This window comes from Lithobates pipiens, unplaced genomic scaffold (genome assembly GCF_037356315.1).
Source record: "Lithobates pipiens isolate NorthernLeopardFrog02 unplaced genomic scaffold, aLitPip1_a1.2 Scaffold_25, whole genome shotgun sequence".
NCBI lineage: Eukaryota > Metazoa > Chordata > Amphibia > Anura > Ranidae > Lithobates > Lithobates pipiens.
Genome location: NW_027507787.1, coordinates 95,425,296 through 95,443,244, shown reverse-complemented (window position 1 = coordinate 95,443,244; position 17,949 = coordinate 95,425,296). Strand labels below are relative to the sequence as shown.

Sequence of the window (17,949 nt, the reverse complement as noted above, 5' to 3'; positions counted from 1 at the left end):
CGTACGACGTGGCTCCCAAACAAAATTGACGTCCTTTTTTCCCCACAAATAGAGCTTTCTTTTGGTGGTATTTGATCACCCCTGCGGTTTTTATTTTTTGCGCTATAAACAAAAATAGAGCGACAATTTTGAAAAAACAAATTTTTTTACTTTTTGTTATAATAAATATCCCCCAAAAATATATATAAAAAAATGTTCCCTCAGTTTAGGCCGATACATATTCTTCTACAAATTTCTGGTAAAATAAAATCGCAATAAGCGATTATTGATTGGTTTGCGCAAAAGTTATAGCGTTTACAAAATAAGGATAGTTTTATGGCATTTTTATTAATCATTTTTTATTATTTTATTTTTTTACTAGTAATGGCGGCGATCAGCGATTTTTATTGTGACTGCGACATTGTGGCGGACACATCGGACATTTTTGACACATTTTTGGGACCATTGTCGTTTCTACAGTAATCACTGCTATATAAATGCAGTGATTCCTGTGTAAATGACACTGGCAGTGAAGGGGTTAACCAGTGGGTGGCAGTGTAGGGGTTAAGTGTTCCTAGGGGTGTGTTACTAACTGTGGGGGAGGGTTGGGCTTTCATTTAGTGAACACTGATCTCTGCTCCAATCACATGGAGCAGAGATCAGCGTCACTAGTTGCTAGGCAGAATGGAGAAATGCTGTTTACATGGCATTTCCTCCATTCAGCCGTCCCGTGAGACGATCGTGGGTATGCCCGCGGCGATCGAGTCCGCGGGACCCGCAAACGGACTCATGGGGGTCCCGACCGGCACGCGAGTGCGGCGGCACGCGAGCGATGGCAGGGCGGCATTGAAGATTGGACGTACCTGTACGCCAGTATGCCTGCCGTGCCATTCTGCCGACGTACATCGGCGTGCGCTGGTCGGGAACCGGTTAAGCTGTGCATGCCTTTCCTGTCCATTCATTGCTGGAAAAGATTTTTGTATCTGAATGGGATCACCCAGATGAACATTTTTTTTTTTTTTTTTTTTTTTTGTTCCCCTCCTAAAAAGTTTTTCACACTTTACTCTAATGGAAGAAAAAATTCACTAAAAGTGGGGTATACCAGCAATTGATGCTGCTATATCCTCTGTGAATACGTTTGACTTGTCCGACAGACTATGCTCAAATGCTTAGGGATCCAACGGATAAAAAGTTGGAATTCCTGTTAAACACTTTTTTTTTTTTTTGTCTGGCAGGTAGAGCGTTTCAACCTGCGCAGACAGTAATTGGACAGTAAATCCTTGAGAGACCAGTTTAAACAGGTGCTCAAGGTTATCCTGTTCAGCAGGCCCGGGATCTGGCAAGCTACATGTTTGCAATGGTTTTAATGAGAGATTCTATCCTCCAGGCCTTATACCTTTCGCTAAGTGCCATACAAGAAGCTCCTGGCTAGTCTTCCTGTTTGGGGATGATTTGGGTAATACATCCAAAGAATTTTAGTGGAAAAAGTACCCCTTTGCCATTTAATAACAGGAGTAAATGTTTTTCATTCTAACAAGCTCCTTCTCCTGTGCCAGGGGCATCAGCCACCAGGCAGTCATGACGGCCTCCACCGTCAAGTTCAAGAGGTATTCCACAGGGTCAACCCCAGGGACAAAAGAAGTCTTGGGGGAGGAAACCTACAAAATATTAAAGCCTCCTTATGAGGAGGTGCCCCTGCTCGCTCAAGTAGGGGGAATACTTCTGCAGTTCTCAAGGGTCTGGCAGTAAGAGTGTCAAAACAGATGGGGGACTTTAATAGCTCCAGGGTACAAACTGGAGTTCCAAGAGTCCCCGTCTCCTTTTTTTTTTTCAGATCAAACATTCCTAAGGATCCAGAGAAAAGTCTTTTTCAAGCATTGGACCATCGTTTGACAAAAAGTGATCATGAAGGTCCCCATGTAAGAGCAAAACCGAATGGACATTCTGGATCTCCAATATCTAAATCTGTTCCTGAATATCCACTCTTTTTTTGCATGGAGTCTATCCAATCAGTTGTCTCCATCCTACAAGGATGGCGTCAATTGACTTCAACGATGCATACCTCCATGTGCCTATTTCCCTGCTCACCAGTAATATCCCTGGCCCCTCCTATAGCCAGATTAAGGGCCCAAGGTATAATGATTATAGTTTACCTAGACGATTTGTTCTTGATAGACCTGTCAGTAGCCTGCTTTAGACCTAAGTATGGTCACCACATTAACTATCTGGAATACCTAGGTTGGATTCTCAACCTAGAGATATTGTCCTTAAAACTATGAAGAAGGCTAAAATACTTGGGTCTGATCATAGATACACCCAGAAAAGGGTATTCTTGCCCCAGGGAAAGATCAGCGCCATAAAGAAACTGATTCAGGTGGTTGATGCAAGATGAATCCTTCTATTTAGCTTTGCATGAGGTTGTTGGGAAAGATGGTGGCTTCATTTGAGGCCATTCCTTATGCTCAGTTTCGTTCGAGACTGCTGCAAAACAGTATCCTATCAGCTTGGAACAAAAGGGTTCAAGCTCTAGATTTCCTAATGTGTCTGACTCTAAAGTACGGTGGAGCCTCAGTTTATGGTTAATGACCGAAAATCTGGAAAGGGGAAAATCCTTCCTACAGTTACCTGGGAAGTGGTAACAACATATGCCAACCTTTTTTTGGGTTGGGGAGCAGTTCTGGAAGAGGCAACTGCCCAAGAGAAGTGGTCCAGATCAGAAATGACCTTGCCCATTAACATTCTAGAGATTCGGGCAGAGCACTTGGTCCTGAGGGCCTGAACGTTCAGTTTGTCGGATTGCATCCTGACAGGACAATTCCGTAATGCCACAGCAATGGCCTATATCAATCACCAAGGGGACACAAGAAGTTGAGCGGCCCAGAGGGAGCTGAATCATATCCTATCTTGGGCAGAAAACAATGTACTTTGCCTATTGGTAGTCTTCATGTTAGGAATAGAAAATTGGCAAGCGGACGCCAGCAGTTGTTCCTGGGAGAATGGTTCCTTCAACCCGATATCTTCAATATATGTCAAAGATGGGGAATTCCAGACTTAGATCTGTTTGCATCCAGGTTCAACAAAGAAGATGACAACTATGTGTCAAGAACAAAGGATCCGCTAGCATGCGGAACAGATGCCTTGCTGTTCCTGTGGAACCAGTTCTCACTGGGATGTTGGTGATTCTTGTGGCCCAGGAGATCTTGGTATGCAGAGATTATAAGGATAGCAGTAGGGGACCCATGGACCCTACCATCACGGCCAGACCTTCTCTCGCAAGGTCCGGAATTCCATCCTACCTTAAAAACTTGAAATTTAACGGTTTGGCTGAGACCCACATTCTGAAGAAGCGTGGGCTGTCAAGTTCAGTGGTATCTACCTTGGTTAATGCAAGGAAGCCGGCCTCCAGAATCAGATTAGTCTGGAAGGCATACGTCTCCTGGGATGAATGCAGGGGTTGGTACTCCAGAAAGTATGTCATAGGTAGAATCCTTGGCTTTCTGCAGATGGGGTAAGAAAAGAAGCTGGCTAGGATTACCTGTAAAAAATCATTTTCTTTGAAGTACGTCATAGGTCCCTCCCCTCTTTCTGGTATACACGTGTGTTGCTTGCTACAAAAACTGAGGTACTCCCAGTAATGGAAGGGGTTGCATAGGGAGGCAACTTCCTGTTTAGGGTGTGCCAGTGTCCATCACCTGAAGGTGGCCTATAACCCACATAGTAATTACTATGGCTCTTGTGTCCCATGATGCACTTCAAAGAAAAGGATTTTACAGGTAAGCTGTTATAAAAATCTATAAAAAAAAATTCATACAAACGTACACTTGCATTGTGGAAAGGAAATGTGACTGCTTTTGATAGTTTGGGAACCTTAGTATACTTGGATTAACAGATAATGGTTATTGTAGCTGTGCCTTAATGCTTTTTCTTATGTCAATCTAACGTTTGCATTACTGACTTCTACTGCGTGCCTATGTAGGGGCTTGTTACTACTGAACATGTTAGTTGCTTTATCTTAGTTATTTCTGATTCTACCTTTGTATCTGCCGCTGGTGGTCTTCTTTGTATTTGCCTTTAAAATTCAATAAAAAAACTATTAAGAAATTGGTAAATAAAATCTAAAAACATTTTCTTTATTGAAAGGTAATAGCTTTTTTTTTTCCTATTTGATTTTCTACAGGTTTTGTGCCCAAATCCTATCCACATCCGAGCTGCCTCATCCCCATTCAACAGCCATCCGGTATGTTACAGTGAAATATCTGTTTTGTAGCTATAGTAGGTGTAATTGTGCAGGTATAGTAGGTAGAGAGTAGTGCAATTAGTAAGCATGTCAAACTGAAATGACTGCAAAAGGAAGGAAAAGTAGCAATGCAAATGTTGCACGCAGAGAAATCAAAAGGAATGTATCATTGTTTTTAAAGAATTTGTTATATGTAAAAGATCAGCTAGTTGTAGGTCTTTGGTCGTACAGGGCATAGTCTTACACAACTGGGTTATACAGTTTGGTCCATATATATTTGGACACGGGCACAATTTTCGATTGTTTTTTTTTTTTTTAGGCATCTACCGAAACATATTAAAGCTATAGTTCTATAATTTATATGGGCTGAAGGTGCACACTATCAGGTTTAATTTGAGGGTATATACATCCAAATTGGAGGCAGGGTTTAGAAATTACTGCTCTTAAGAATAGCCACCCCCCCCCCCCCCTTTTTCAAGGGAGCAAAATGAATTGCACAATTTAATCAAAAGCTGTTTCTTTGCCAGTTGTAGGCTGCTCCTTCATGATTTCTTCATCAATTAAGCAGATAAAAGGTCTTGTTGATTCTAAGTGTGGTATTTGCATTTGAACTCTTTCTGTGAATCTACATCATGCGTTGAAAGGAGCTGTCCATGCAGTTGAAACAGGCCATTGTAAGGTCGTCAAAAATTAAACCAATCCAGCAGAGAGATGGTAGCAACATTAGTAATGGCGAAATCAACAGTTTGGTACATTCTGAGGAAAGAAAAATGCACTGGTGAGCTCAAATATAAAAAGGCCTTGACGTCCAGGGGAGACAACAGTGGTGGATGAACGCAGGATCTCCTCTATGGTAAAGAAAAACCCATTCACAACATCCAGACAAGTGAAGGACACTCTCCAGCAGGTGGGAGTATCATTGTTAAAGTCTACAATAAAGGGGAGACTTCACAAGAGCAAATAGAGGGTTCACCACAAAGTGCCACCCATTCATGAGCCTGAACAATAGAAAAGCCAGATTAGACTTTGCCAAGAAACATCTAAAAAAAAAAAAAAAAAAAAAAAAAAAAAGCCAGACCAGTTCTGGAAAAGCATTCTTTGGATGAATGGAACTAAGATTAATCTGTACCAGAATGGCGGGAAGAAAAGTGTGGAGAAGGCTTGAAACCGCTCATGATCCAAAGCACACAACATCATCTGTAAAGCATGTAGTCAGTGTGGTGACATGGGCATGCATGGCCTCCAGTGGCGCTGGGTCATTGGCGTTTGTCATATGGCAATTTGCAGTACAACTCAGTAGATTTTCCAATAAAAGTGGAATATTCTGCAATGGCCGAGTCAATCACCTGATCCCAACCCAATTGACCATACATTTCACTTACTGAAGGTAAAACTAAAGGCAGAAAGACCCACCAACAAAGAACTGAAGACAGTTGCAGTTAGAGCCTGGCAAAGCATCAGATGGAGGAAACACAATCTTTGGTAATGTCCATGGGTTCCAAACTTCCCTCAGTCATTGCCAGTAAGGGATTCTCAACAAAATATTAAAAATGAACATTTTATTTATGATTATATTCATTATTCCAATTTCATTTTGAGCCCTTGAAAATGTGGGGACTGTATAAAAATTGTTGCAGTTCCTTAAATTTGTACTTGATATTTATGTTCAACACCTTGAATTAAAGCTAAAAGTCTGCACTTCAAATTCATTTGGATTGTTTTAATTTTATTCTGGTGGCATACAGAGTCAAAAGTATGAAAATTGTGCCCATGTCCAAATATGTCGACCCAAATGTATGTTACTACATTTAGGTGTGTGGACACTGCCAAACAGAACTGTAAGAACCCTCATGTAATCCGTTCCACTGACTGTTATCCTGTTTCTTACTAGTTCCCTGGATACTGGGTGGATACTCTTCTTCTTTTTTTTTTTTTTAGGCTACATACTGGCCTTCCTACTTAAGCAGCTTTCAAATTGGTACCCTAATGGGCACCATACCCAGTCCCTGACAAAATACTGGAGCCTGCCTTTACTGGAACCAGCCTGTGAAATTGTTTCAGGCACTGGATCCTGCATTAGGCAGTCCTCCTTAGTACGTTTTTGTTAGCCGCAGGGTATGTTATAGGTCTAGGGCAGTGGTGATCTACGCAGATCTCTCAATCTCCCTATCCTCAATATTAAAGCAGACATTTATTGTATTGCAACTTACCAATTCATAGATGTAATGGCTAGATTCATTTTTTTCTTTTTTAGGCTTTCTTTCCTTCTTCACCTGGTGATGAAATAGAACAAAAATAGACATTGTTCAAGGAGCCAGTCTCTAATGTATTAAAGTGCACCTAAAGCCAAAACTTTTTTTTTTATTTTTTTTTACTTGAGGGTAGTACCCCTGAAAGGTCTTTAATTGCCGGTTGTGTCCCTGTTGAGGATATTACATGGTGAGGTTGAAAAAAAGACACAAGTCCATGAAGTCCAACCTATGTATGTGATTATATGTCAGTCAAAAATTTTACGTTGCTCAAGAACGGGACTAGAGAAAAAAATCTTTAAATTGGGACACTTGTTCTGGTGACAATTAAGGGCCGGTTCACACTGCTGCGATGCGAGAACCCTGCGAATCCACTGCGGGTTCCCTAATCGCATTTTTCCCAGTGGGTCCGGTAAAAGTTAATGACACCACCAAATCAGTTTGCATATCGCAGTGCAATCTGCAAACCCTGACAGAAATCGGATTGCATGGGTGTGAACCCCCATGCGATCCGATTCTGCTGCGGACAAAAAAGGGTCCTGTGCGGGTTTGATGCAAATTCAGCCATACGAGCTTTATGGCCTTAAATCGCATCGCACAGAGATTGCATGTGATTTTCACTGCAGTGCGGAGCTAATCACATCCGATCTGACATCGCACCAGTGTGAACTGGCCCTAAGAGGATTTTCCTCACTTTCAAGAGATTGCTTCCAGCTGTGTCTACAGGGCAGAAAATGAAGGGAAACCTCCCCAATAACATACATATAGCAAAATAACCCTGGCAGGGGCTTTACACGATATCAAAAATGAAACACCGTTTTTGCTTTACATGCTTTAAAGTTGCTGGTGCCTCTTGTTTTGCATTTGTTTTTGTAGATTGTCTCTCTCTGGCATGTAGATGCTTGTTGGACCCTAGTTTGTTTTGTCTCTGCAGAATAACCCAGCGGCGCTTTTGAGACACCAGTTCCCTTCTGCCCTCTCCCCACTTCAGCGTGCACAGCTCCTGGGAGGAGCACAGGTAAACTTTGTCTTGCTTTACGGTTTAAATGGATCCTGCCATTAGAAGTGTGAAGGCTGCTGATCTAAAACTGGGGGGGATTCCACATCTGCTTAGTTTTCCAGGACAGAGAAATCTGTCTTTGTTCAACTTGCTGACTAATCGGGACGATGGGGGGAAGCCAACAGTGTATTGATGCTTTAGTTTTACAGAGTCTGTTTTTCACTCCGCGGTGACCTAAAGGATTCCAGGTATAGATATATTTACGTTGCACTTTACTGCTGGACCAATGTAACTTTCTTGCACAGCCTTGCTAATCAGACAGCAGAACCTAGGTAAGAAAGGTATAAACATGGCTGCCCCTCTGTATGTATGTAAAAACAAAACCTAGGCACATGGTTTGCTATTAACATTTTATTAAATTTAAAAAAGGCCTGCATTGTTTGCTATGAGGGAATGAAAGCAAGTGAACATGTAACACTGTGCCTGTTTGTGGTTCCTCAGAGGCAAAACGCCAGTAGGACACAGTGCAGCACTGCACATTGCACTTATCCCAAACTTTGCAGTCAGTGCCCCCATCCTGCCTCTGGCCCACCTCACCCCTTCCATTCCTCTTTACAGCATGAAGTCCATTCCCACTTGTAGCACAGACCCCACTCTCTGCCCCTCCATTAACCCCAACAACCAAAGCCAAGTCTGATTAAATTACCTTTTCACATAGGGCTGGGTAGCTTCGGACAGCTTTTTTTCCTTAATAAATAAAATCATTTAAAAACTGCATTTTGACTTTATGCGGGTTATCTTTGTGTAGTATTACAATATGTTTGAGGATCTGAATCCTTTAAAGCGGGATTGCACTGTGGAAAAAATATTAAAAGCCAGCAGCTACAAATATGGCAGCTGCTGACTTTTAATAAATGGACACTCACCTGTCCCGGAGTCCAGTGATGCCGGCAGCCGAGGCCGATCGATCGCTCGGCTCTCGGCTGCTGCCGTCACCATTCTAGGTGAGGGAATCAGGAAGTGAAGCGCTGCGGCTTCACTTCTCGGTTCCCTACTGCGCGAGTCGCGCAGCGCAATAGGAATTGTCCGTGCTGTCTCTGGGACCTGTGTGTGTCCCAGCAGACAGCGCGCAGGGACAGGAAGAGGCATAAACTCCCGTGGGAGTCTATGCCCGGAAGTGGGTGTAAATACCTGTCTTGGACAGGTATCTGCACCCCCCTGAAAGGTGCCAATTGTGACACCGGAGGGGGGGAGGGTTGCTATCAGCGGAAGTTCCACTTTAGGGTGGAATCCCGCTTTAAGTGTGACAAATATGCAGGAAACAAAAAATCTCATGTTTTATGCCCACCCCAGTTTTTTTTTTTTTTTTGCACGTTCTGCATACTATCAAAGCTTTTGGACGCCTCTTCTGCACATATTTCCCATCATCAGACCCTTCTCTTTACTCTTCTCCACCTAATGCCATTGTCCTCTCCTCTCCATACCCTCCTTACTGCTTTACAGTACATATTTTCCACCAAGACGCCTTCCACACTCTTCTATAAATACTGTGTACTGTCATGCCCTCTTCACTTCTATTCACTATACTTTATTCTGCCCCCTTTTGACCCTCTGCACTTTTCTCCTGTATATACTGCCTGCCTTCATATTTTGCATACTCGTCTCTTTCAAATATTGCCCCAAGTCAGACCTTATGCACATCTTTTCTGTATATAATGCCTGCTCTCATATCCTCCGCATTCCTCTACATACTACCCCATGCTGGACTCTTTTCTCCTGTACATTCTACCGACCCTTATAACCCTTTGCACTCTTTCTCTTCAAAATTTCTTATTTCAGACCCTCCAAACTCTGAACTTCTCTGCTGCACATACTGTCTGGCTTTATACCCCTTTGTTCCTCCTCCTCCTCCTCCCCTTGCTTTCCTCTCCTATACATGCCGTTATCTGTCCTACCCGACCAGCATTCCTCTCCTGCATGTGTATGCCATTGTCAAATCATCTAAACTCCTCTCCTGCACATACCGCTGCTCTTATGTACTCTGTAAGCCTTTCCTGTACATACTGAGAATGAGTAAATATATATCCTTGCTCTACTATGTGCTACCCCAAACTTATCTCCTGTACATACTGTTACTGTCACACCCTCTGCACTCCACTCTTGCATATGTTGCCACTGTCATATCCACATTTATCTTCTGCACAAACTACCGCTGTCATACCCTCCAATACTCCTTTCCTGCATATGCTGCCATAATCATACTGTCCACACTCCTTTTTTGTACATACTGCCACTGGTATACCCTTTGCACTTCCTTCCTTAACATACCGTATTTTTCGGACTATAAGGCGCACGTAAAAGCCTAAATTTTCTCACAAAATCGACCGTGCGCCCTATAATCCGGTGCGCCTTATATATGACCTGTTGACATGATGGCAAGCACCGAATTCGTTTTCTTCACTTGGGCTTTAACAGTATCTGTCAGATGGGCGCGCATGGAGTCACAGATCAATAGGGATGGAGATTCGTGGAAAAAGCCACCCGGTCTCTTACCGTAAACTGACGTACCGTAAACCTCTCTCAGGTTGTTCTACTGCGTGACTGATAGCGATGAGTTTGAAATCCGCTTCGTAAGCATGTCTCTTAACAGGAGCCATTTTTGGGGCAGCGGGTATACCGTAGAAAATGAACGAATGAATGCGCACACCTCCTGACTAAGATGGCCGTAATGCTCACGAAGCTGCACTGCTTGGATTGGGCATTACGGCCATCTTAGTCAGGAGGTGTGCGCATTCATTCGTTCATTTTCTACGGTATACCCGCTGCCCCAAAAATGGCTCCTGTTAAGAGACATGCTTACGAAGCGGATTTCAAACTGAAGGCTATCAGTCATGCAGTAGAGCATGGAAATAGAGTAGCTGCGAGAGAATTCAACATTAATGAATCAATGGTACGAAAGTGGAGGAAGCAAGAAGATGCCCTGCGCCAGGTAAAGAAGACCAAACTGAGTTTCCGAGGAAACAAAGCAAGATGGCCACGGTTGGAGGACAAAATTGAACAGTGGGTTATTGAACAGAGAACCGCAGGTAGAAGCGTCTCTACTGTCTCTATTCGACTCAAAGCAACAGCGATCGCACGCGACATGGAGATCAACGACTTTCGAGGAGGTCCCTCTTGGTGCTTCCGTTTCATGAAAAGGCGGAATCTCTCTATCCGCACAAGAACCACTATGTCACAGCAACTGCCAAAGGATTACGAAGAAAAGCTGGCCATTTTCCATACCTACTGCAAGAACAAGATCAATGAACAGAAAATCCGACCAGAGCACATCACCAACATGGACGAGGTCCCCCTTACCTTTGATATCCCTGTAAACCGTACTGTCGAGAGAACAGGGACCAGTACGGTATCTATACGCACTAAAGGAAACGAAAAGTCATCCTTCACTGTAGTTCTCGGTTGCCAGGCTAATGGCCAGAAACTACCACCCATGGTAATTTTCAAGAGGAAGACTCTGCCAAAAGAAAAGTTTCCGGTTGGCATCATCATCAAGGCTAACCCGAAGGGCTGGATGGACGAGGAGAAGATGAGTGAGTGGCTGAGAGAGGTTTACGTCAAGAGACCGGGTGGCTTTTTCCACGAATCTCCATCCCTATTGGTCTGTGACTCCATGCGCGCCCATCTGACAGATACTGTCAAAGCCCAAGTGAAGAAAACTAATTCGGTGCTTGCCATCATTCCGGGTGGATTAACCAAAGAACTGCAGCCACTAGATATAGGTGTCAACAGGTCGTTTAAAGTTAAACTGCGAGCTGCGTGGGAGCATTGGATGACAGAAGGCGAACACACATTCACCAACACAGGGAGGCAACGCCGGGCGAGTTACGCCACTATCTGCCAGTGGATCGTGGATGCCTGGGCGAAGGTATCAGTCACCAGTGTAATCCGAGCTTTCAAGAAGTCCGGAATTATCACTGAACAGCTAAGTACCGGTACCGATGACAGCAACGAGCCTGACTCGGATACTGATGAGAATGATGAGAGGGATACGGGCGTGCTTGATGCCGAAATCGCCCAATTGTTAAACTCAGACACTGAAGATGAAGAATTTGATGGATTTGCGGGAGAAGAATAAAGTGAAAAAGTGAGTGTCTGGTTTTGTACGGTATTCACCGGTAACTGAACAGTGTTAAGAGTTATTGAAGAATAAAGTGAAAAAGTGAGTGTCTGGTTTTGTATTTAATTGAACAGTGTTAAGAGTTATTGTTATAGACCATTTTATGGTTATTGCTAAAGAGTTGAAAAAATTTGACTTACAGTACCGCATCCGAGTTGTGTTTCATTAAATGCGCCTTATAATCCAGTGTGCCTTATAGTCCGATGCGCCTTATATATGGAAATATCCATTATATCAAGCCGGTCGTTGCTAGTGCGCCTTATAATCCGGTGCGCCTTATCGTCCGAAAAATACGGTACTGCTACTGTCATAAACATAACATTATTCTCCTACACATGCTGCCAGTGTTGTACATCCACATTCCTTTTCTGTATATACTGCACACTGCCATACACTCCACATTCCTCTCCTGCACATTCTCCCTGCTAAAATGCTTTAAGATGTTTCATGTTATCCCCACATTTGCTTGTTTTTGACCAGACACACTTTTGCTAGTCTAAATAATAACACCAGAGTTTGTTGAACAGGGAATATCTGATTGCCTTATGGGATCAGGAAATCATTTTCTTTCCTTGTTGGACCATACTTTATAAAGGCTTATTTTAATTGTACAGGATACATGCTTGATGCTATAGACCTTGGGTTCTATGCTTATATTTTCAGGTGATTGGATACTAGCTAAGCTTTTAAGGACACTCCCCCAGCACTTGTGGGCTTTGATTGGCAGCACTGTTGGCTGCACTCATAATCCATACCCTGATGTGTAGATGTCCCTTTTAACACAAGCCGATTATTGGCTCTCCTCATGCTGTCAGCATGAGGAAAGGAATTCTGTTAACCGTCTTGTGTTTACTTTGTGATCAGCTGTCATCTGACAAGGTAATCGCATAGTAAGGGGCCACTGTGATTAGCCCTTACCCCGATCTGTGATCAGATGTTTCCTAAGGATGCATCACAAAGCATTCCGCAGGGGTTGCACGGGTAGTGTGGTCATATGCTCTCTTCTGTAGTGTCTCGGTAGTGCCCTTGGAAGATTCCATATGGCAGCTTTCCTGGGTGGGCACCATGTCTGCCTACATGAAAGGATCTTGTAGTTTTGCAGAACCTCTCTGCAAGAAGCAAATTGAAAGCCGGAACTTTGAAGGCCAACACTTGTTTGGACCAGCCTTAAAGGTCTTGGGTGACTGTGGATAAGCACATTCGTATCTCTAGAGGCTGAATTTCTATGAAGATCAATGATTGCTTGACTTCATCTATTAGATGTGAAACAAAAAATGGAGCGCTAAAAAGGTAAGCACCAAAAAACTCAAAACAGTTTTTAAGTGAATATAAACAACCTGTGCTGAAAGAAAAAAGGTCTCGCACTTACTGTGAGATAAACGTGAACACCATTGTGTACAATGTGCAATGCTCAATGCACTATAAATACAATTGTAAATGTGTAATGTAGTAACAATGGGGTTACATAGCATGAATTCTGGAAAATAAATTGTCAGTTCAGCAGTCTATAGAGGAGTCCTCTTATAACAAGCAAGCCCAATCTTCTCATATAGACCATGGGCCAGGGTGGCTACAGGACCAGCGGCAACAATCTGTTTGTAGTGGTATCTGACGACGCAACACTCGATAAATGTAAGGTAGGTACTCTTACCAGAATTGTTGGACCCACATGCCCTACGACAGTGGGTCTAAAGCGCTTGTAATCCCAGAGGATTGTATTCCAGCTTTTGATGAGATAGGTCGTAGTATGTAATCCTCTTCTAGGCGTCCTCTGTCCCGGATGAGGGGTTGGTATTCCCGGTAGTTTACCAACTGCTAATTTCCCACTCAAGGACGATGATATTTTCGGAACCCGATGTATCCAGACTCCACTTTCAAATAAGGGCTCATGTGGATGGTATATAAAACGGAAAAAGAACAGTAAGTCAAAAAAAACGATAGGTTTGATGAAAAAGTATACATATTGTACATATATAAAAAGTGATCACAAAAAAGAGAATTGATAAAAAAAGCAATGTAGGGTGCAAGTAATGCTGCCCGACGTGTTTCGACACAAGCAGTCATCAACAGGGGCATACTGTGTCCCTCCCCACATTGCTGCTCTATAATCCGTCCATAAAAGTGGGCAGAACAGGAAATTGGACTAAATTGACTGCTAGTATATTTGGCACATGTATAGGACAACCTCTTTACAAGCTCATCTCAACCACAGAGACCACACGTCCACAACAGGCCACCATCCAGCACGATCAATCGCCCAATCTCAATATAAACAAAAACCACAAAAGAGGCCAGAATGACACTAAACACAAGACAGCAAAAATTTAAACACTGGGGCTCATACCGTCTATCGATTGTGTCCCCAACTTTGAAATGTGTTAGAAAAGGCACTTCCGGGGGGACTCTACTGTGTATTATAACATGCTATAATGTTGAAAAATATAGACGTAATGCAATACAGAAACCATGAACAGATCCACCATGGCATTCCACTGCAATAAGGATAAAAATCCTAATACGAAAAAACCTATATTATGGTGCGTTTTTATAATTGCAGGTCTCACATCCCCCACATATGTCACATGATCGCCAGGGACTCGGAGACCACGCAACCTAAGGGAGAGGGGAAATGCACGCATCAGCCTTAAACCATGGTGACGGGACAACAACTTCCCATATTACAGTCAAAGTTATATTTGTTCAACATTATGTTCAACATTTGTTCAACATTATAGTCTATTATAATACACAGAGTCACCCCGGAAGTGCATTTTCTAACACATTTCAAAGTTGGGGACACAATCGATAGACGGTATGAGCCCCAGTGTTTACATTTTTTCTGTCTTGTGTTTAGTGTCATTCTGGCCTCTTTTGTGGTTTTTGTTTGTATTGAGATTGGGCGATTGATCGTGCTGGATGGTGGCCTGTTGTGGACGTGTGGTCTCTGTGGTTGAGATGAGCTTGTAAAGAGGTTGTCCTATACATGTGCCGAATATACTAGCATTCAATTTAGTCCAATTTCCTGTTCCGCCCACTTTTATGGGCGGATTAAGTTCAGAGTAGTGCATTTATAGAGCAGCAATGTGGGGGGACACAGTATGCCCCTGTTGATGACCGATTGCGTCGGGAAGCATTACTTGCACCCCACATTGCTTTTTTTTCTTCTCAATTCTTTTTTGTGATCACTTTTTATATTTGTACAATATGTATACTTTTTAATAAAACCTATCGTTTTTTTTGACCTACACTATCCGGAGTCCCCTTTTTTTGTTCTTTTTCCGTTTTATATACCATCCGCATGAGCCCTTATTTGAAAGTGGAGTCTGGATACATCGGGTTCCCGAAATATCATCACCCTTGAGTGGGAAAATATCGGTTGGCAACTACCGGGAATACCTACCCCCACCCGGGACCGAGGACGCCTAGAAGAGGATTATATACTACGACCTATCTCATCAAAAGCTGGAATACAATCCTCTGGGATTACAAGCGCTTTAGACCCACTGTTGTAGGGCATGCGGGTCCAACATTTCTGGTAAGAGTACCTACCTTACATTTATCGAGTGTGTCGTCAGATACCACTACAGACAAACAGATTGTTGCCGCTGGTCCTGTAGCCACCCCGACCCATGGTCTGTGAGAAGATTGGCCACTCTGGCTTGTTATAATAAGGGGACTCTATAGACTGCTGAACTTATAATAATTTATTTTCCAGAATTCATGCTATGTAATCCCATTGTTACTACATTACACATTTACAATTGTATTTATAGTGCATTGGGCATTGCACATTGTACACAATGGTGTTCACGTTTATCTCGCAGTAAGTGTGAGACCTTTTTTCTTTCAGCACAGGTTGTTTATATTCACTTAAAAACTGTTTTGAGTTTTTTGGTGCTTACCTTTTTAGCGCTCCATTTTTTGTTTCACATCTAATAGATGAAGTCAAGCAATCATTGATCTTCATAGAAATTCAGCCTGAATTTCTGAACTTTCAAGAACCTGTTGAGATCCTTGAGATTCAGAACAGGCTGCAAAGGCTATAGAGTGCATCGTACCCCCCAACTGCAAGTGAAGGATTTGTCTCTGGAACAGGGCTTGGCAGTCCAGTTCTTGTTCCGGAAATAGGATATGGACTTTTGCTTACATCTCAATTTATAGTAACTTTGATTGTTAGCTGCTAGTTCTATTATAGTAGCGCAGTGTTTTCCCCCTTTTTTTGCTATATTCATCTATTGGATGTCCATCCCAATTTTCTGTCTTCGCTAGCAATTTCTGTGATTCACAGTGAAGGTTCGCCATTAACAGATGGTGACATTTACCATTCTGCCTGGCCATGGCCCTCGGGCTGTTTTCCAAGGAGCTGGCTCCGGTTCTGGATTTGTTGAAGATGCGGGGTACCTGGCGACCTGCTCCTCATGCAGCAATTTTCCGAGAAGCAGACGGTGCAGGTCTTGGAAAAAAAAAAAGCTTGGTTGGGTGCTAAGCCTTGAGAAGTTGGCCTTGGTTCTGACCCAGCGTCTGAAGTATTTAGGCTTATCCCTCGATGCAAATCAGGCTGGAGTCCTTAACCGCTTGCTGACTGCCTCACTCCGATATACGTCGGCAGAAGGGCTCGTAAGGCAAACTAACATATCTGTATGTGGCCCTTTAAGAAGGGGCCTGCGGGTGCGCACACGCCACTGGCAAGCTCCGTGAGGCGGGTCTCGTGGACTCTATCCTTGTGGTCGCCTAACGGAGAGGAAGAACAGGGAGATGCTAATGTAAACCAGCATCTCCCTGTTCTGCCTAGTGACAGTGTCACTAATCTCTGCTCCCTGTGATCGGAAGCAGAGATCAGTGTGTCACACGTAGCCATGCCCTCCCACAGTTAGAAACACTCCCCAGGTCACACTTAACCCCTACAGTGCCCCCTAATGGTTAACCCCTTCACTGCCAGTGTCATTTACACAGGAATCTGCATTTATATAAATGACAATGGTCCCAAAAATGTCCGATGTGTCTGCCATAATGTCGCAGTCATGATAAAAATCGCTGATCGCCGTCATTACTAGTTAAAAAAAAAAAAAAGTCATAAAACTAACCCCTATTTTGTAAATGCTCTAACTTTTGGGCAAACCAATCGCTTATTGCGATTTTTAGTTTAAAAAAAAAATATGCAGAAGAATAGGTGTTGGCCTAAACTGTGGAAAAAAAATTGTTTTTTATATATTTTTGGGGAACATTATAGCAAAATGTAAAAAATGAGTTTTTTCAAAATTGTCGCTTTTTTTTTTTTTTTTTGTTTTTATTTTTTTTATTTATAGCACAAAAAATAAAAACTGCAGGGGTGAGAAAATACCACCAAAAGAAAGCTCTATTTGTGGGGAAAAAAAGGACATCCATTTTGTTTGGGAGCCATGTCGCATGACCGCTCAATTGTCAGTCAAAGGGACGCAGTGCCGAATCGCATAAAGTGCTCTAGTCAGGAAGGGGGTAAATCCTTCAAGGTTCTTAATTCAGGCCTGCATGAAGGCACTGGGCAAGATGGTGGCTGTTTTCAATGGTGTCCCCTGTGCCCAGTTTCTCTCCAGGGTTCTTCATAGCTCAATATTCTGTCAGTATAAGACAAATGTCAGGAGTCTTTGGATTTGCCTATGCATCTGACTCCCAAACCAGATTAGCTCTGAAAATGGTGGATATCGACGCAGATGCTGGTTAGCAGGAAGTGGAAGGTCTTTATGATGGACACCAGCCAGTGGAGCTGGGAAGGTGCTTTGGCAAACCTCTTGGTTCCAGGAACATATTCCTCAGAGGAGTGGAAGTTGCTGATCAATATCCTGAAACTAGGTAATTTGGCTACTCCACTACGCTGGTCTGTCCGCTTTTGGACTCTCTCCATCCGGGTGCAGTCAGACAATGCATTCATCAGCCATCAAGGTAGTTGGCAAGAAGTTGCACTGGACCCTTCACGCAAAGGTGCTCAGATTTTTATTTTTTCTATATTCTTTATTTTGGTATTTTGTTCAATTGTACAAACATTTTCTTTTAATCATTAAAACTTATACATTCATTATTATCACATTTGTTACGACCTTTTCCTCCCCCCCACCCACCCCATACTGTCAAAAAAACAAACCCACATAGTACCCTGTCTCACTCATATCCCTCTGTCGGCATTATCCTTCCAATAACCGTAGGTACCTCTCAGTTTTCCAAAATACCAGCCATTGTTGCCATATCCTATGATATTTCTCCCCTGTTTCTTCTATCATATGTATAGACTCTTCTATAATTCTTGTCCACTTCACCCTCTCAATCTACTCTG

General features: G+C 42.9%; 1 protein-coding gene across 2 annotated transcripts in view; it reads left to right on the top strand.

Moving 5' to 3' along the window:
• Positions 1 to 17,949, top strand: part of PATL1 (PAT1 homolog 1, processing body mRNA decay factor) — a 130,650-nt gene that overhangs the window by 51,577 nt on the left and 61,124 nt on the right. For both annotated transcript variants that reach the window (XM_077454732.1, XM_077454730.1), the window contains exons 6-7: positions 4,157 to 4,216; positions 7,400 to 7,483. In XM_077454732.1, the coding sequence (XP_077310858.1) occupies positions 4,157 to 4,216; positions 7,400 to 7,483 (144 nt within the window). The remainder of the gene's footprint in view (positions 1 to 4,156; positions 4,217 to 7,399; positions 7,484 to 17,949) is intronic.